This window comes from Ursus arctos, unplaced genomic scaffold (genome assembly GCF_023065955.2).
Source record: "Ursus arctos isolate Adak ecotype North America unplaced genomic scaffold, UrsArc2.0 scaffold_32, whole genome shotgun sequence".
NCBI classification, from domain to species: domain Eukaryota; kingdom Metazoa; phylum Chordata; class Mammalia; order Carnivora; family Ursidae; genus Ursus; species Ursus arctos.
The window spans coordinates 18475589-18495807 of record NW_026623008.1 but is presented as its reverse complement, the minus strand read 5'-3'; the positions used below and the strand labels follow the sequence as shown (position 1 = coordinate 18495807).

General features: G+C 54.8%; 1 protein-coding gene across 11 annotated transcripts in view; it reads right to left on the bottom strand.

Annotated features, from left to right (window-relative positions):
* The window catches only part of LDLRAP1 (low density lipoprotein receptor adaptor protein 1), a 49486-nt gene that overhangs the window by 15891 nt on the left and 13376 nt on the right, over positions 1-20219 (bottom strand). For 3 of the 11 annotated variants that reach the window (XM_026517007.4, XM_044390625.3, XM_057305098.1), the window contains exons 5-8: positions 15250-15322; positions 14803-14889; positions 14117-14247; positions 12694-12728 (exon numbers count right to left, since the gene is read on the bottom strand). In XM_026517007.4, the coding sequence (XP_026372792.2) occupies positions 12694-12728; positions 14117-14247; positions 14803-14889; positions 15250-15322 (326 nt within the window). Of the gene's footprint in view, positions 1-8413; positions 11162-12693; positions 12729-14116; positions 14248-14802; positions 14890-15249; positions 15323-20219 lie in introns of those variants that run through there. The other 8 variants (XM_044390626.3, XM_044390624.3, XM_057305099.1 and 5 more) reach the window with 6 other exon arrangements.

Genomic DNA, 20219 nt, shown 5'->3' with positions numbered 1-20219 from the left:
CCCCACCCTAGCTGAGGCCTCCCCTGACTGAGCCACCCAGGGGCGCCATGCTTAGGGCAGAGGTCTGTCTGCTAGGAGACCAAGCACCGCACCTCACTGTCGGGCCCTCTTCAGGCCTATGCCTCAGGCCAGCCCCAAGGCCTCTGCCTGACGGCCTGTATTGCCTTCTCCACACCAGCAGGGGCAGCTGAAGGCTCCAGACCTCAGAATTGGGGTTTGCTAAACACACAGGCATCTGGCGCTGCCCTTCAGCCCTGCTCTGTGCAGAGGAAGAAAGGCCTGGACCTGCGTCTGGCCCGTCTCCAGCGTGGCCTCAGACAAGTTCCACCCTTCCTCTGGGCCCCAGCCCAGTCTCTGCCAAACATCAGGCCGACACTGGCACAAGGGAGCCTCTGTGACAGAGAAAGAGCACTGGGATGTTGAGTTGGGCCTCACCTCAAATCCTGGCCCTGGCCTTTCCTGCCTCTGTGGCCTGGGGCAAGTCACTTCACTTCTCTGAGCCTGTTTCCTCATCTACAAAATGGGACCAACATCACCTACTCTGCAGAGCCGTTGTGAAAATGACCTTAAAACAAAAATAAGTGCGGTGCCTGGGTGGCTCAGTCAGTTAAGCATCTGCCTTTGGCTCAGGTCATGATCCCAGGGTCCTGGGATTGAGCCCTGTGTTGGGCTCCCTGATCAGCAGGGAGCCTGCTTCTCCCTCTCCCTCTGCTGCTCCCCCTGCTTGTGCGCTCTCTGTCAAATAAATAAATAAAATCTTTTAAAAATAGGGGCGCCTGGGTGGCACAGCGGTTAAGCGTCTGCCTTCGGCTCAGGGCGTGATCCCGGCGTTATGGGATCGAGCCCCACATCAGGCTCCTCCGCTATGGGCCTGCTTCTTCCTCTCCCACTCCCCCTGCTTGTGTTCCCTCTCTCTCTGGCTGTCTCTATCTCTGCCAAATAAATAAAATCTTTAAAAAAAAAAATCTTTTAAAAATAAATAAATAAATAAAATAAAACAAAAATAAGGCAATAGACTAGTAATTGGACCAAGTATTTGATAAATTATCATCATGAATTATCCCAATCCATGTCCCCTTCCCTATGGCAACCCTGGGGACTCAGAGCTGAGGTGGGGGAGTTAGAGCTTTCAGAATCTTCCAGACCTGACCCACCTGCCTTCCCACCCTGGGTTAGACCAGAGCCATCAGCCAGTGTAGGGACACAGTGCCCTGGTGGCCTCAAGCAGGACTATATAGCCTCCGCTCACAAGTCCTGCCCAGGCAGCAGCCCCGTTACAGCCCCTCTGAGCTTCCTCCCACGCCTGATCTTACCACCTTCCTGCAGGGAAGGCAGAGATCCAGTCGTGGTCCCATTTCACAGACAAAGAAACAGGCGCAGAAAGGGGGCAGGGACTTGCTCAAGGCACACAGCCAGGCAGCAGGGGTTGGGCCTGGAAGCCAGGACCTCCCGCTCTGACACCAGTGAGCCACTAACTGCCATCTTCCCCTCCAAGTGCCACATGGCCCAGGCCGTGAGACCCAACAGGCCTGGAGGCAGGCAGGGGTACAGAGGATGGGGACAGTCCACAGAGCACAGCCGAAGAGCAGGGCCCTGGTTCCTGGGCTGCCCCAGGCTCACCCAGCCTCGGGCTCTGCTGCCGGCACAGCAACACTGACTTTGGAGTCAGGCAGACCTGGGTTCAAGTCCTGACACTGCACCCACTTTATGGGTCATAGGACCACTGATGGCACCTCTGGGAGCCTGGGTCTCTTCACAGGGTTAGCGGGGGCAGGGAAACGGGGAGGGTGTTTGTGTCCTGGGAAAAATGGAGGGCACTGTGGATACTCTGTCACAGCCTGTATTAGCTTCCTGGGGCTGCTGTGGCAAAGCACCACAAACTCCGTTGCTTAGAACAGAAATGTATTGTTTCACAGTTCCCGAGGCCAGGAGACCATGCTCCCTCTGTCACCTGCAGGGGAAGGATTGTGCCTCGCCTCTGCCAGCCTCCGACTGCCCTAGAAGTCCCCAGGGTATGGCAGCACAGCTCCAGTCTTCACATGACGCTCTCCCTGTGTCTCCTCAGTCCTTCCTCTGTGCCTGTCTGTCCTGTCCAAATTCCCCCTTTTATAAGGATACCCGTCACATTCGACTAGAGCCCACCCGAGTGACCTTGTTTAAACTCGATGACTTCTGTGAAGACCCTATTTCCAGGGGCGCCTGGGTGGCACAGTGGTTAAGCATCTGCCTTCGGCTCAGGGCGTGATCCCGGCGTTATGGGATCGAGCCCCACATCAGGCTCCTCCGCTATGAGCCTGCTTCTTCCTCTCCCACTCCCCCTGCTTGTGTTCCCTCTCTCACTGGCTGTCTCTATCTCTGTCAAATAAATAAATAAAATCTTCAAAAAAAAAAAAAAAAGACCCTATTTCCAAATAAGGCCACATTCTGAAGTGGGGCTTGGAACTTCCACAGAGCTTTTTGGGAGGACACAAGTCAACTCATAGCAGGATGCAAAGCTCTTTTGTGCACATCTGATCCTGATGGACGGGCCCCTCCCCACTCCGGGAGAGGATGTGACCAGTACGAGGTCGTGCAGCAAGGGAGTCATGGAGCCAGGGTTTGAACTTCGGTCTCCTGAGTCTAGGGCTTTTCCACTACCCTCTTGAAATTTAAAATGAGAAATGAGAGTCCAGAGCTATCCTTCGGGGTCAGGAGTTTGATCCTGAATGGCCATTTGGCATCAATAACAACACCACGGACCAAACACCAACCGGGAGGCAGGCACCCTGCTTTCTATTCACTGTCTCACACTGCTGCTTTTGCAGCCACAGTACCTGGCCTAAGCCCAGGCTCTGCCCATTCCCAGCTGAGTGACGGGGCAAGTAACTTCACCTCCCCAGGCCTCAGTTTCCCCTTCCGTGAAATGGGGACAGCAGCCATTTCTGAGGGTTAGGGTACGGACCAGAGGAGGTGCTCCATATGAAGCCCCTAGCACAGTGCTTGGCGCGGGGGGAGTGCTCACCTCTGCCGCACAGTAACACCAGGAGGTGTCCCCACTCTGCAGACAGGGAAAGTGCAGTCATCGGACCAAGGTTAGGAAGGACGAAGTAACAGAAATGGGATTTGAACCCAGGTCCCTCTGATTCCTAGCTCTGGGACCTTTCCACAGTACTAAAGACCTGGCCTTTCCAGAAGGCCCTCAGGTCCAGGAATCTGGCTGTTACTTAAGGCTGGCAGGGCCCAAACATCAGACAGTCTTCCTAACAGGGTGGAGGGAGCCCCAATCCAACTTGGTCACCAGGGAGGGAGGGGGAGTCCTCCCTACTTCAGCTGTCAGAGACCCCCAGGGGGCAGACCCTCCACCCAAGTCCCCAAGAAGCACACATCAACTCCACTGGGTCCCAGGGGCCATCTGGTTTGATTCACTATAAAAAGTCGAGCTGAGCTCTGTGGAATGTCAAGCAAGCAGGGGTCCCAGTGACTGAACCAAAATCCAAGACATTCCCCATTGTTGCCCCCTACAGACAAGCAGGGACCCACACGTATACACAAAGGAATACACATGCCCATGCCCCCCCCCCACGCCCCCCAAACTCACATGTTCCCAGGCTCACATTTAGGATTCGGGTATGCACGCCTGGGACGCGCACAGACCCACTGAGCCAACGTGTGCTCACTCCACCCCCCAAAGTGATGACACGCTGTGCCTGGAGATGCTTGCAGCACCACGGCCTTGTGGCTGGCAGGCACTTAGAGATGCCAGCCCTGCACAGCAGATAAGGATGCTCAAACTCTGGACCCAGCCTCACTGAAACCCACAGTGTCCCTGATGCACAGATTTGGGTCCCTGACCAGGCTCATGGTATTGCCCTCACTTGGAAAACAGAGAGGGAGGAAATGCTGCTTCCCTTTCAAGCTTCTGCCGCCCCTTTCCTAGACCCAAGCCTGCTTGCTCTTGGGCCTGCGACCTTGGATGACTGCGGTACCCCCGAGGTCTCTGCATCCACCCTTGAATGCCGCCTCTCTGCAATCTTGTCTCTCTCCGCACAGAACCTTCTGATGACCGTCTCACTCAGAAGGCAGCCCAAGGCCACTACCATGGCCCCAAGGTGCCACACGCCTGACCTGCTCTAAGACCTCATTTCCCAGCTCTCCTCTCCAGCCACACTGATCTTGCTCCTCCTGTTCCTGCCACATTCCGTTTCTGTCTGCCCCAGGAGCTTTGCACTTGCTGCAATACTCTTTCCTCCAATAGCCCTATGTTGGCCTCCCTACTTCCTGTGGGGTCTCTGCTCACGTGTCCCTGCCCACCCTGGGTAAAACAGCACTGCCCACTGGGTAGCTCTATCACCTTCCCCTGCTTTCTCTCCTTCATGGCACTGAGCACCATAGATGACTGATTCATAATACGGGGGAGTAGGGGGAGGTCTCAGTATCATCCAGAGTGGAATGTCAACTCCACGAGGATGGGACTTGGGTCATTTTATTTCCTGCCATGTTCCCACCACCTAGAGCCCTGCCTGGCATGTGGTGGGTGATCAATCAGTGTGTGTTAAAGGAATGACTCTTGATCCCTCAAAGCAGCCAGGGGCAGGCTCATCTACAGAGAGCCCTGGGGTACAGTCCTGGTCCTGTCATTTAGCATGTCACTTTGCCTCAGTCTCGGCTCTCACAGGGCTGTCCTGAGGATTAAGATGGTGTGTGAGTCTAGTGTGGCCCGACAGGTGGTGGATATGGCAGGGAGGTTTGCTCTGGACCACCCCCCTCCCCCCACCGGAGTGCAGGGTGGGAGGGGTGCCTGGTGGTCTGGTGACTCTTCCCTTCTAGATGCCCTCTTGTATCTCAGGGCTAGACGCCTATAAACCACTTTCCCACTTCCCTTTGTGGGCAGACTCCAAGCAGCTTCTGCCCGTGAGACCAGATCACGTTGAGAGCTGTAGGTGAGTGGGGCCCGGGATCCCTGGCAGCAAATTCCCTCAACCCCATCCTTCCCTGATTCCCTGAACCTTTGGAGGGGGCCTCTTCACTCCCCCAGCACTGCCAGTGGTTTTGTGAGCTGAATCTCTTTATTAAGAGATTTATTTCCTACTTGAAACTGCTAGGGTAGAATGTTTTCTTGACTGAATCCCAAATGGACAAGAAAGATTCTCGAGTTTTCCCAGAGGGCACATTTTGGTGGTGGGGACAAGCCAGACTATGCACTTGAGTGGCATCAGGGTAGAAGCTGGTGGGACATTTGCCACCACGAAAGGTGGGGTGGGCCTCTCCCCCGGGGGGGAAACTGGTCCCCAGCCCTGCCTCCCCCCACCCGCAGAGCAGCCCTCACAGGGACAAGGACAGAGGGACAGCTCCAGTGGATGGTGTTTTCAGCACCTTATAAATATGAAGTATCCATTAACTCATTCTCTCCTCACAACACCCCAACTTGGAAAATACTGCATCATCCCACTTACCGGGAGAGGAAACCCAGACCCAGTCATGGGTAAACGAAGTCGTTTACGCAGCAGAGAAGTGGCTAAGGCTGGCGCTAGAGGCTGGGCTCATCATCACAGGTCTGGGTTCTCTCTTTCAGGCCTTGTGCCAGCACTTGAGCTGCAGAGGAGACCTTGGGGCTTGGGGAGGGGGCTGAAGAGGCAGAAGATGAGCAGACACTCATTCCCTGCCTTGGAATTCACCACGCCCTTTCTCCAGCCCTTCTTATAATCCTTTGCACTTCCCTACAAGCCCTCAAACCTCGAGCACGTGGCCCTTTCCAGCAAGCGTGGAGAAGGGACGTCTCTTTTCTCCCTCTGGGGTGGAGGACTGAGCAGGGGGCCCTCGGAAAAATGTATGGCTGGCATCGCAGCTCTGAGTAACTACCCACACAACCTGGGGGAGTCCTGTCCCTCTGTGGGCCTCAGTGTCCCAGGTATAAACAAAGTGGGTGGGCTGGAGAACCATCAGGGGCTCTTCTGGCAATAACATTCTAGAATCCTGCTTTAAAGACATTTTGAAAACCAAGATCTTTGGTCAGGGTGGAGGAGCAGACCACGTTTTACCAAACCAGGCGGGGCTGTGTGTGGCAGAGACATAGAGTGCCAAACCCAGGGGAACTGGGGGAGTTTGCCATACAATGGGTTTGCCTCCAGAACAGATACCCTGCAAAGTGGACCGTTGTGCCACAGAGGCTGGTCTTGCCTCCTCTCTTAGCAGGTTCTCACAGGAAGCCAGGCTGGCCGTCCCCTTTTTGGTGAGCTGACTCTAGTCACTGATGGCCACTCGGTGCCAGGTGCTATGCTGGGCACTGGGGCCACAGGTGTCTCAAATACAGGTCCTGGCTGCCCAGAGCTCAGGGTAACCAAGGCAGTCTCCAACCTTTGCACTCTCCTTCAAGGCGCAGAAGGAATACACTCCCCTCTTCCAGAAGCCCTTGCTGGCTTCCCCCAACTCACTTCCAACGTCCCCATGGTGTGAGGCAAACCTACGTCATGCCCAGTTCTCCAGGGCACCGTGACCCACAACCCCTGGACTGCAAAGAGAGCAGGACAGGCCCTGGAAGCCCCACCCCATGCGGGGGGCTCAGCAGGTGCAGTCAGAATTGTTGCTTGGCAACCAGGACTTGTGACACAGCTCACATCTGTCCTGGCTGGAAGCAAAGGCACCCACCTGATCCAGCACCTGTGTGCTGGGGGCTCAGCTCAGAAGCTCCTAAGCAAGCAAGGTATTGTCCAAATGTTCCAAGTGACCCACAGAGAGGCAGAGCCAACCCGGGACAGTGGAGAACACACAGGCTTTGAGTCCCAGGCCTGCCTCTTCCCATCTGTGGGAGGCTGGCAGGTCACATAAGCTCTGTGAGCATTTCGTTGTCTTTAAAATGGGCTCATAATGCCTACTAGCACAGGCACGGCACAGCAGCTTCGACTGGCTAACGTGTGCAGGTGCTGCCAGTGTTCCAGAGACGTGTTCCCCTCCCTGGTGCCTCCGAGGCTGCCATTCACCACCAGCCACCCACCAAGTCTGCCCCCAGAGGAAAACTTCCCCCTCTGAGGGACCCCAAAGCTCACTCTGGCCACCCCTTCCCTGCATGGCTCAGGCTGGGCAATGCCTACTGGGGGCAATACATGGTGCTGATGTGATGAGACATGCCCTGCCGGGTCCTAAACTGGGCACGTCCAGAGCAGTAGCCCAGAGGGCAGCTACCTAGTTAGAGGCAGGAAGGGTGTTTGGACCAGTCTGGAAGATGGCCCTTGCTTTAGGCGCCTAGTCTGGCCCAGGCCCTGCCACTCTGTCCATGGAGACACCCACTGGTCAGCAGCTCCCCTTTGTCCCACAGAAGAGGCTGCCCATTTCTGGGCATGGGCAGCTCAGCTCGGCTTTGCCCTTCACTCCACAGGGTGGGTACTCCCGTGGAAATAAACAAGCACTAGAGTCAGACAGACTGGGGTTCGAATCCCAGGTCCACTCCTTACTGGCTATGAGACTTTGGTCAATTCACGTATCCTCCCTGACCCTCCGTCGTCCCATCTTGAAAATGGGACTAGGACCACCCACTTCATAGCACAGCTTTTAGAAATAGTATCACCGATGTTAGGTGTAAAGGGCCTAACAGGGCCTGGCATGTACGAAGCACTAGAGAAAGGTTCACATCCTAACAGATAAACAGGCCACTTGTTGTCATCTGTACACGCAGGGTAGCAGGAGGAGGACGGCCAGACCCTAAGTCAGAACCGAGGGCACGGAATCTACCCTGATTCCCTATTTGGGCTTGTTGAGAAGTCCCTGGAGAGACTTAACTGGGATGGTATCTCCTCCTGGGAGAGAAGACCTCGACATCGACCCGGTGAAGCTGAAGGTCACATCAAATCTGAAAGGCGACTTTGTTCTTCCTGGCTTCATCCGTTATGCATGAAAGAGCAGACGGCGGGTGCTCAGGATTCATAATTTGAGACATCCGGAGACTAAAGACATTGGCCAAATTTAAACCGAAAGATGAACTTGTTGGGTGTCTTTTCAGATTATGGGAGAAGAAAGGAGAGAATTTCTTAGTTATCTATGATCCACTCAGAATTCAGTGAATCGGCCTGACATCAGAGGGCTCCGCCTCTGCGTTCCTGACATTTTAAATATCACTGTTTGGAAGGCACAAAGAGATACATGGTGGAGGAGACTCCCACTGGAGCCTGAAGAGAGGGGCCTTTCTGTGGCAGGCACCGTGGGGCTCACAGGAGGCCATGGGAGGCATGACTACACGTGCAGGTCCGGGAAGGTCAGGATGTGGTGGGGTCAAGGGTCACACAGATCTGAGTCTGGCCTACGGCTCTGCAAACCCCTGGACGCATGACTGCCTTCCTCCCTAGCCTTAGGGTTGCAGCAGCAGGAGATAAAAGCACTGGGCTCAGACGAGATTAAGTTTAGCACAGCCCCAGGCACAGAGTAAGAGCTCAGTTAACAGCAGTTGCCTTTAGTGTCAATTTTATTTTGACTTCCTTAAATTCAGTACAAATGCCTTTTGCTCTGAAATAAACTTTGAGTCATCTCAGTAGCCACAGATGCATAATGGTTACCCCCGAGTCTCACAAAAACCAGGGAGATAGGAGGGGTGGAGCTTGCTGTAGCCTTTTCCCAAATGGGGAAAACGGGGCTTAAGGAAAGAAGTGACCGATCCAGTGTCACAGCCTGAGCGAGGCTTTGGGTCTCCCACATCACACTATCCCCCACCCTGGTCCCCAGTCACACCAAAGCCACAATCTGGAGTCCACCTGGACCCTCTCTGGACTGCCAGCCCCAGAACTTGAGCTCCAGGCCTGGGTTGTATTCGGCGCAGAATTTGCCAAATGAACGCATGTCAGGGACCCACGTAAGAATATGATGGAAATGATGGACATCCTCCCCAAGAAAAATGCACATGTGGACCCACATAATTATATGCACATTCCATGTGTTCACAGACCCCTGGCCAGGAGGCCCTGCCCAAGGTTTCTGCTGCCCTGGATCGCTGGTGTGGCCCCGTGAGCTCTCCAGGGATGACCTCGCCACACACCCACTTCTGTTGGGTGAAGAGGGGCCCCAGTGGGCTTCTATCAGGGGACCACAGACCATTAACCCCCCACGTCTCCACCTGTGGTCACTGCCACTGCAACCACTAAAGGTAGGAGCTGCCCAATGCCACGCTCCCATCTGGCCACAGGCCACTCCAAGTGCTCTTCGTATTTCAAGAACCTTTATTAGTCTTTTCCTCATTAGAACGTCTTTTCCAGCAACACAAAGCAAAGCACAAGACTCCTCTGCAGACACGCGGGGAGCACACCGGCAGCTTGTCAGCCAGGGACCCATCCACACATATACGCACACACACACACACAGCACGGCCGCTCGGGTCTTCCGGACCCTCGTGCCAGGGACAGCCGGTGCTGGGCCCTACCCTTGCTGCCTAACAAATCCAGGGGCCGATACCAAGGAGGTCTGGGGTGGGCAGCAAGGTGCAGGAGCTGGGCAGGGAAAGGAACTGATCCCCGTACTCTGAGACAGACTCTACAAATGCTACCCCACTCCTGGGCCAGGCACTTCTGTCTCTGTGCTCCGATTCAAGTGCTTAGAGAAGTAGATTCTGAGAAATGGCGTGTGTTTTTCCTGGGCTGGTGAAACCTGCTAGCGTTAGTGACTTGAGCTCAGTAAATCCAGACCCGGGAGGCACCTCCAGGTGGAGAGGGCATTGGCAGCTTTGCTGGGAGCCTTGGGGTGGGGGGTAAAGTGGGAGGAGGACGGGAAACTGAGGACAGACGGCCTCTGCCATGGCCCGACCCAAGAGGGAGAGTCAGGAAAGATGAGCATGATACTTCGGAGTCTGGTTTGGTTTCACCCTCCAAATTAGCATGGACACTTCCATTTCCACGGAAAGCGGCAGCCAGACAGCTAGCAGGGCACGGAGGTTCAAGCCAGTTGCGTGTGGAAAGGCACCAGATGGTTTGTTACGAAACACATTTTGGTCAGAAAAGAGCTGGGGTTTTTGGTTCCTGGGAGGACAACAAAGCCAGAAAGAAGGGAGGTGTGAGCCGGGAGAGGCGAGTGAGAGAGGCAACTTTGGCATCAGATCTGGTTCTACTCTGCACTCCACCCCTTCCACACTCAGGGCCTGTCTCCTCCCCTGTCTAATGGCGACAAAACAGTCCTGACCAAGTCTCGGTGTCCGGCTCCACACGCTGTCCCCGGAGGCATGGGGAATCGGGGCTCAGAGACACCTACGCGGACGGAACAGTTAGAATGGGGCTTATGCCCGTCCACCTCGCGGAGACGAGACGAGTGGGGGACCCCCACGGAGGGCAGTCACACACAGATGATCCCCACTGTTGCAGTCAGACTCTGGGGACCTGTGGGCAGCCAGTTACACTGGTTCCGAGCACCGTGGGGGACTGCCCGCAGGGACTTCTTGTAGAAGGGCAGATGGAAAGCTCTATGCAATGCAGCACCATTGAGGAGCCCCTGGGGGCCACACCTGCCATGTGTGCTTTAAAGTGCCAGCTACGCATTGTCTTTGGTCAGGGGCTGCCCCTCTGTCTGAGAGCCCTGGGGCGGGGGCACAAGCCCAGGCCTGCTGGGCCCCAGCTGAAGGCACACTTGAGGATGCAGCGCTCTCCTGAGGCTGCGGGGCCCTCCTGTGCACAGCAAGGAGTGGGGGCGCCGCCAGGGAAATTTGGGCCCTTAGAAAGAGAGAAGGGACGAGAAATGCTTTGGTCACCGTCCTGACACCCACAGCAGAACAGAGCTTGCTCAGGAGAGGGCAGAAAGCTGGTTAAAACACTGCACTTGTGCCTGACGCAAAACCGGCTTCCGAGTTGAACCAGGAGTCACTGAATAAATATTCAAGGCATCCTTCAGTCTTACAGAAAGAGTGGGGCTAAAAAATTTTTTCTCCTTCCTCCCTGCTTGACGGGATGCAGCTGTGATTCGCAGGCTGACGGTGCTGCTACCCAGCAGAGAGTGGCGGGGGGGTCTTGGAGCTGGCCCCACGCCGCCACAAGTGGCTTTGGTCTGTCATGTGTCTCGCCAGCTCTGAGGCCCTCAGAAGGTGAAGAGGTCATCCTGCTCGGTGCCGCTGCTGTCAGGCTTGTCCCAGTCGACAGGTGAGTGGCACTGGGCATACTGGATGTCCTGTGCTGTCAATCCAGTGTCTAGGACCTGAGGGTTCGTCCGAGACTGCGCAAGCCTGGAAGGCAGAGCTGTGTGAGCCCAGGGCCCCCTAAAGGGGTTGGCAGGGGCCTGAGCAGCCAGTCCCGGGACAGAAGTGAAAGGACATGGATGGGAGAAGGCCAGGACACAGGGGCCAGAGAACAAAGTCCTGATGTCAGGACAGGTGAAGCCTCTGACCAGAATCTACCCTTGAGGACCAAATGGCTCAGAAAACTGTGGGGCGAGCAGGGACATTCCTGCCATGGAGAGAGAGGCCAGGGGAGCCACCCCTACCCGGACTCCACCAGGAAAGAGGGGGAAGGGCAGCGCTGGCGAGGGCAGTGAGGACCACACACGGGGAGGAGGCGGTGCCACCAGGAGCGGACTACGGACTAGAATTCTGTTATAGGAAGGTAAGCATCCAAAGAATAGGGGAGAGGTAAGTAAATTACAGCCCAGGTCCTTAGAAAAATGCGAGGCAGTCAATAAATGAGGTGTTTACAAGGAGTTTTTAACAGCCTGGGGGACTGTTCCTGATAGGTCATTGTTGAGTGAAAACCAGGACCCCCAAATGCAAATGCCATCATGAGCTTTCAAGGCAGAAAGAAAAAAAAATGTAGATGTATAGGATTAGCATGAATTAAGCCCAAAAATCTGGGCCGTGGGATTATAGGATGGTGTTATTTCCTGTTTAATGCTTTGCTGATTTTCAAAGTTGTTAATAAAGGGCATAGGATACTTAAGTAATCTGGAAAAAGCAAATGGAAGATTTTCTTAAAATGAGGGGGTTGTTGTCAGCTAGCGAAGCAGGAAGACGGTAAAAAGAATGGCTTTGCCTCCATGAACGGGCCACCCAGGCTGATCCCCCACCTGCCTGGGCTAGGCCGGGATTTCTAGAAGGTTCTGGCAGGGAGGGGTTGGGGAGGAAGGAGAGGGCTGCAGGGGGCTGCTCAGAGTCCCCAGGCAGACAGGGGCACCTGACTGACCAGGCCCAGTGCTCAGAACCCTGAGCTGCCCAGGGCTCCTTCAGCCCAGCCTTCTTGGTGCCATGTCCCCAAGCGGAAGGTAGCCATGGCTACAGAGATGGCCCCCGGGAACATGGGGAAAGGCCACCACCCTGAGGCAAGACCAAAATAGCTCCTTGCTGTGCCTCACATTCCTCCTCTACGCACAGCTCCATGGGCTTAAGCATTACCTCCTCCTGCCCCTTTTCGCAACTGCAAAGCCTCTGGAGGGAACAAAGCCTGCAAAAAGCCTGCAAAAAGCCTGGTTTGGACGGCTACACCAGATGTAGGGAGAGGGAATCAACCCGAGCTGCAGAGTGTTTAGTTCGTCTCAGACTGTGGTAGAGAAGCCTCTAGGAATAGTTTTTGACTCAACAGCAACAGCCTTTAGCAGACCTGGCCAAACCCAGAGAGTGAGTTCCCCATCCCTGGAGGTATTCGAGTTGAGATTTTTTGCTCTAGAAAAGGTCAGAGTTCATGCTCTCAGATATGGCAAAAGACCCCGGAGACCAGCCCACAAATGTCAGGCCCTCTTCCCAGGTACCAGGAGCCCAGCTAATGTTACCTTGAAAATGCTTCATCCAGGCCGTCATCCAGCTCCTTGGGGAAAACAAAGCAGGAGATATGAACCCTCAGTGGGGGAGCCCAGGCTCACAGCCAGGGCCTAGCCCAGCCCTGGGTAAGCTATGGGGACTTGGGACATAAGCGTAGGAGTCTGGTGGGTGCCTGAGGAACAGGCACACACTTCTCAACCCACGGGCCCAAACCTGGGGTGTGGAACAGGAGAAAAAGCACTCTGGTGGGTGTAGATTTCCCAGCTCTGCCATGACTCAAGGGACACCTTAGGCAAATCACTGCTCCTCTCTGGGACTTAGCTTTTCCTTCCGTGAAATGAGGGAGTTGGACTGGACGAGGTGGATGGTTTTCAAGTTCCAAGAGGAAAGAGGGTAGGGAAGAACGTTTTCTTGCTTTCATCACTTCCAAGCTCCGAGGGATAACTGATGGCAGGAATCCCACAACTCAGGCGGGAAAACAATGGGCGGGGCTCCCTGAGTCCTCCCTGAGTGGATGGGTAGGTGCTAAGGGTGGTTCCCAGGCAGCAGAGAACGGGCTCTTGATGCCTCCTCGAAGAGGCCACAGGGAACAGGAGTTGAGTTTTTCAAGTCCGTCACCGTTCCAGATATTTTACAATTAAAGAGACATGACGAAGTAACGCGTGATACTGCAAGTGATCCGAGAGCAGAAAAGGGACGTGCGGTGGGCACGCGGGGAAGTGTGACTGCGGCCTGCGGATGACCTAACAGCACCGCACTGATGGCAATGATCCCCATCACTGTAACGTGCCTGTGAGATGCTGAGATGTGGACGATTTGGATGAGAGGTGAACAGGAACGCTCTGTACTGTTTCTGTAACTTTTTTGTAAGTCTGAAATTATTTTCCAGTGAAAAAAATTTTTTAATTTTTAATAAAAACCCCTCCAGTTTCCTCTGGGAGATTCTGCAGGCAGAGGTCATCATCTTTACTGAAAGGATGAAAAAGCTGAGACACAGAGAGGTCAGGGGGCTTGCCTCGAGTCCCAGAGCGAGTCAGGGCCCAACTGATGACCGCCAGACTTCAGGCTCCTCCTTCAGATGGCGGAGTGGGGAGGCGTGTCGGGAGCAAACTGTGCCCACGCCAAGAACAAGGGAGCCTTTGGCTGGTCCTCTGGTGGGCCGAGCCATGGACGCTCAGACCAAGAGGCTGGGCATTGTAAGGAGACAGCTGTGCTGGGAGCCAAGCCTGCTGAGGAGGCAGCCCCAAGTTCAAAGGGGACATTGTTCACCCCCCACCCTGGGCCTGGGCGCTGCTGGGCTGAGTCTGGCCCTCCCAAAGGACTGAAGTCATGGGTGCCAGGGCCTAGGCCCTAGAGCAGCCTTAGGCCTCAACCAGGGATCAGGCGGAGGCTCGCTGGATCCCTGTGGGGTCCCCCGGCCACATGACCACTCACCCAGACAACACTGCTATTGTTCAAGGCTTGAGGCCTCGGTGCCTCATCCACGTTGGTGGTATTAGCGCTGACTGTGGACAGTGGGGCCTTGGCCATCTCTTCCAAGTCCAGCAGGTTCCCAGTGGCAACCACTATGAGGGGTCCGGTCAGGTGTGTCAGTGGGAGGAGTCTCCTGTTTCCAGGCCTCATCTCCCAGCCCCATCCTGGAGCCTCCCGGGCCATCCTGGCCCTGACTCCGTCCTCAGGCGTGGCCTTCCGAGGCCTATCAACAAGACCACCCAGAGCCCCACCCGTGCACCTCCTGAAGCAGCTGGACAGCTGCCCACGGGGTGAGAATCTCGCCCCAACTCATGTTTTAGACTGAAATTTTTACATTCACAACAGGTGCTGAATTTTTTAAGAGATCACATAAATAAGATGTTAAATGTACAGAGAGAGATGTATACATATATTTATACAGTTGCATAGGGACATATTCGGAAGAACATGCACCAAAACGAGCCATCTTTCCCTTTATCTACATTTTCTAATTTATCTATGATGAGCATGTATTATTTATTTAACAACAAAACAAAAATATAAAACCAAGGGTTTGCCCCAGCCCAGGAGGGAGTGGGGGGCTCTGGATGAAGGGCAGACCCGGATCATGCAGCTGATTCTGGCCCCACCCCTTGCCCAAGACTCACGGCTCTTCAACGACGGGGTGCTGTCTCGGAGGCCCCCGCCCAGGACGTCCCCTCCCTCTTGGCTGGCTTTCTCCCTCTTCTCCTTCTCTGTGGGACCAAGGCACAGAGCGTTGGAGCCCCCGCCCCCAGCAATTGCTGGATAGGGGCAGGCCGCAGCCAATGTCAGGGGGCAGGCATTAGTCTTTAGCAGGGAGAAAAGAAACTGCAGATTTGACCCTCACAAGCACCCTGGGGGAGGGAGACAGCTCTTTCCATTTCTTCGAAGGGGGACAATGGGACTCAGGGAGGTGAAGGGACCTGTCCAAAGTCACACACCAGGTAGGTGAGGAAGAAGAGAGTTGGGCCTGGACTCTAGGGCCTTTACTACCCGCTCCCCACTCCTCTCTCTCTGCCAGCCTTCCCCCTTCCCCCCCCACCCCCGCCCAGTGTCCCTGAAACAAGACTCACCTTCCTTGGACACCTGCCAAAACTCAAAGGCGACTTTGAAGGCCTGGGCTACTGTGAGGGTGACAGCCTGGGCCTGAAAAACAGGAAGCGGGGTGGGGAGGGGTGCCTGTCAGGCAGGTAACAGCAAGTCTGAAATGCAGGCCCTGAGGATCTGCTCTGTCAAGGCTCTGAACTGCCAGATGGGTGAAGACAGAGTCCCGGCCCCTCCCAGGTCACCAAAGCAGCCCTGCAGTGGGACAAGGCCACACCTTCTCTAGGCAGATGGGGCCACATCCTCACTACTCCTAGCCCAGCCAGGGTTCCCACCTCTATTCCAGCCCCGACGATTGCAATGGCTGTTCATCTCCACTTTTTTCCCTTTCCTTTGGGCTTCTCTATATTCAAATTACTAGGGGCTTATTTCTTCCAAGAAGCCCCCCCACCCCATTTCCTGAGGACTTCACACAGTAACTTAGCCCTTGGAATTAGAGAACAGAAAAGCCAGAACTGGAAAGGGCCTGGCCACAGCCTGAATGACCAACAGCCAGAGGCAAAGGTTAGACTCTGGTTAGCCCTATGCCGGATCAGAGGGACTTCTAACTGGATCCAAGATGTCAATGCATGCCCGTGGCAGGGGACCAAAACCATTCAGTGTCATAACTCACCTGGAAGAGGGGGCCACACCTTGGCCCTTAACCCCTGAGGAACTCCCATGCACCCCTTCAAACCCAACTCATTTGTCACCAGCTCTCTCAGGTCACCAGCACTGGGGCCCCACAGGCCCACCTACCTCTCTCTGGCATCATGCCCATCAAAGAGTCACCAGCTCACATGCCTGTGTCACCCCATCTGGGTGCTCCCTAAAGTCAAGAACCTGGTGTAAACACCCCTGGTCCCCAGAGTAGGTCAAAGCCCTCCAGAGGTTCAATGCTGCATGCGCCCAGGGGCAGGCCTCCTGAGGCCTCACTCAGCCAGGACCTACCCCCAGCCCACATTCATTGCTGCCTCTTCCTCTCTCTGCTTCCAGTTCAGGGTTAATCACAGCTCAGCTGCTGGGAGTGGGAGTCCCAGAGCTCAGCTGTAGCCGGAAGCAACATCCAGCTTCCTTCTGACAGCCCAAGCCTAGGGAAGAAAGCACCAGATTCTTTCAAGTGCACAACAAGTTCAGGCCTAACCAGCCTCGGACCCACTCCCTTCCCTCCTCCAGACAACTTGATTTAATTGAGAAATGAATCTGTGGCTACTGCCTTTAAAACTTTTTTTTTTTAATTTAAAATCCTTAAACAAGCTGACTGATCCATGTCAATTAAACTTCACGAAGTATAAAATCTCATTTGAATGTCTCCGTCATTTACATTTTTGATGGAAGTACGGGCGCTTTATGGCAAAACTTAAATATGGTAATTAAGTATGAAACTCTTCACAGCTGTTTACAATTTAAGCTGTCACGTCTGAATCAAGTTTAATAGACCCAGTTACCATTGAGAATTGCCCATGAACTAAAAATATGGGCTGATTACCAGCGGAGTCAGCTCACTATACACCCAAGACAGGGCTGGTCACCTAATGTGGCAGGGAGATGGAAACACCATTACTTTTGCCTCCAGGATATCTGGGGGCATGAACCTCATACTGTTTTTGCATAAATCTCCTTGTTCATTTGCATACATCCCTGCCCTTTCGCCCTGAAATCCCGAGCTGCAAGTACACCAAATATAACCCAAGATGCACATGTGCGCAGGTGGCTGCAAGCCCAGGGTGGGCAGGGACGGGGGCGGGCTGGGCCCTGCTCTCTGGGGCGGCTGCAGGAATCTGGGCAGCATTACAAGAAAGGACTGCTCCGGGCTGCCCACGGGGAGGTCTTCCTTCCCTGATCCCGCAGGCTAAATGCTTATCCCTCCTTGGAGTGCCTCTGGCCTGTGAGTCTCTCAGCACCTGAACTGGGTTCTACCTCACCCAGTTTTTCATGTCTCTCGCTTGTTCCCAGGATCCAGGCTGCGTTCCCTCAAGGGGCCAGGTCTAGCTCAGGACCCCCCAGGATCCCAGATCCCAGCCTAGTACTCAGACCAAGTCTGGCCACGGGTCCCTTATGGCCCTGCTGCCCCAGGAGCATAAATCCGGCACAGAAGGATTACCTGAGGAATGCCGATGGCCATGTATGGAGAACAGCTCTGCCCCAGCCTGCCCAGGGTAGAATTCCGGGGGGGGGGGGGGGGAGTCACTTTGTTTACTGTCAGTCCACCTGCACGGCAACCCTGTGCCCCCCATCAAAGCCGGCAACCCCACCTTCACTTCACCCCGAGGCTGCAGCACTGGCAGAGGCCTCCCAGTTGGGCAGATAGAAACATTTATTTCTGGAGGAACTCATCTTGGCTGTGCCCAACAGTTGTCACCAGGGGAGGGAGTCCTGGTGGCTGTGCTGCCCGAGCTGAGCTGAATGGGTGGGCGACCCAGAAAGGAACCCTTTCCCCCCACCCTGGGTGGTCACAGACTTCCCGTGCAGAGAAAGGGTGGGGATATGTGGAGACTGTGGGCTCCCGGCCAAAGGCAACGAGGGCTACGTCAGCATCCAAATTTAAGTTTCCCTCACAGGCTGACTCTACTTTGCCACCCACCCCGGCTCCAGTCACATCTGAGTCCTCAAACCAATCATACCCTTTAATTCTGCACCTGTGTGTTTGCACGTGCTGATTCCTATGCTGGGGTGCACACGCTCTTTTACTGCCCCCATCCCCCTTCTCTCGGCCAGCAAACTCTTACTTATTACTCAGCCTTTATTACTCAGCCTTTAAAGCTCGATTCAAAATGTCTCCTTCTGGGGCTCCTGGGTGGCACAGCGGTTAAGCGTCTGCCTTTGGCTCAGGGCGTGATCCCGGTGTTATGGGATCGAGCCCCACATCAGGCTCCTCCGCTATGAGCCTGCTTCTTTCTCTCCCACTCCCCCTGCTTGTGTTCCCTCTCTCGCTGGCTGTCTCTATCTCTGTCGAATAAATAAATAAAGTCTTTAAAAAAACAAAAAAACAAACCAAAATGTCTCCTTCTCTGGGAAGCCTTACTGACCTCTGGTGAGACTTCATGACCTCCACCCTAGAACTGAGCCTGCTGTGTTCCTGTTACCGAATCCTAGCCCTTCTCCCCCACCATCTTGCTGGTATCTCCACGGCCGATTCCCTGGGTCCCCGGGTGCCCAACACAGGGCTTAGCCCAGGACAGGCAGCAGCGGCTATCTGTGGAGGCACCTGGCCGCTGGGGGTTGCAGAACCTGAGGCCCCCATTTCACCTTCTGCCTCCTTCTCAGAAACGTTCCCTAAGCCCTGAGAATCTCAGGATTCCCAACACGGCCAGGCTACTGCCAGCTTGGGCTCAGCGGAGGCCGGGGGGCGGGGGGGCACAAGAATACCACCCTCACATCAGGAGGCCTGTTTACCCTGCCCTGCCCTGGGCTGTCTGAAGGGGGAAGGCCAGCTGAGAAAGGGTGGATAAGCCATAACCGAGCCAGTCAGCTCCTGACACAGAGCAAAGCGTGTGAGGAAAAGTGAAGAGCCTGGGCCCAGGTGTCTGGCAGTAGTATCCCCTCTGCCAGATCAGGGTTCAGCTGTCAGCGCCAAGCGGTGGGCAGGTTGTTTTCCTCAATAACTGACCTCTTGGCCTAGGGCAGGCTGATTTTGTTCAAGCCTGTCTAAAGTCCTCTGGCCCCAGACCAGGCCTCCCTTCAGCCACTGGGCCAGCACCTGCTTTCTTTTACCCCCTAGCTCCCCTTCCCAGGGAAAGCCTCTGGAGCTTGGCGCCCCTCCTACTCAGGGTCCACACTCTGCAGCAGTCGCTGTGGGCCAGCTGCCCCTGCCCAGTGCCTGCTCTGGTCAGTGGGGAGGAAGAGACAAACAATGGGAAATAATGAGCCTGTATTTTTAAGTCTCTGTGGCCTCATAAGAGACAAAGCCAAGAGTCACTGTCTGTGAGAACAAAGCCGTCATGGGAGAAGCCACTGCAGCTCAGGGACCTGGGCCATCATGAGGCCTTGGGTGAGTGGCTGGCGACACTCAGTCTGCAGGAAAAGAAACAAGGTACACAAAAGAAAGGGGCCTTTCAGAACAATCCTGGAGGTCACTCAGGTGACCTCTTCATTCTGCTGATGGGCAAGCAGCCCAGAGAAGGACAGGCTTTTATCCACAGTCACACAGTACAGCAGCCAGGATCAGACCCTAATCTGTCTCGCCCTGCAGTGCTCCCTCCAAAAGACCTACGGTAGGCTGAATCATGGCCCCAAATCTCGCCCTGCAGTGCTCCCTCCAAAAGACCAACGGTAGGCTGAATCATGGCCCCCAAAGATGTCTGCATCCTAATCCCTGGAACCTGTGAGGGTTAGCTGGAAGCGCAAAAGGGACTTCACAGGTGTGATGAAATTAAGGATTTTGAGATGGACAGTTATCCTGGATTACTTAGGGGGCCCAATCACAAGAGGCCTTCTAAGAGGGAGGCAGGAGGGTCAGAGCCACTGACCATGGACTGTGACAATGGAAGCAATGTGACAATGGAAGCAGGAGGAAGATCGGGAGGTGCTGCACTGCCGGCCCTTGGGTTGAAGAAGGGGCCAAGAATGAGGGAATGGTGGTCTCTGGAAAGTTTAAAAAGGGCAAGGAAACGTATTCTCCCCTGGAGCCTCCAAAAGGATCACAACTCTGCTGACCCACTTTAGACTTCTGACCTCCAGAACCCTAGAACAAATTTGGGTTGTTCTAAACCACTACTAAGTCTGTGGTTATTTCTTACAGCAGCTACAGGAAACTAATACCTTATCTCGAGCAGGCCCTGAGGGGTAGCAGGAAGCCTGGCGGCCACTTAAAGACTGTAATGTCCTTGATGTGTCCGTGATAAGAGGGGTAGGGGAGAGGATCTCGTCTCCTTGGTTCCAAGGACCACAGGGTATGGGGAGTAGGGCTCTGGGCCAACAGTCACTGTCTGCCGTAACCACTGTACCAGTAGAAGGGGGA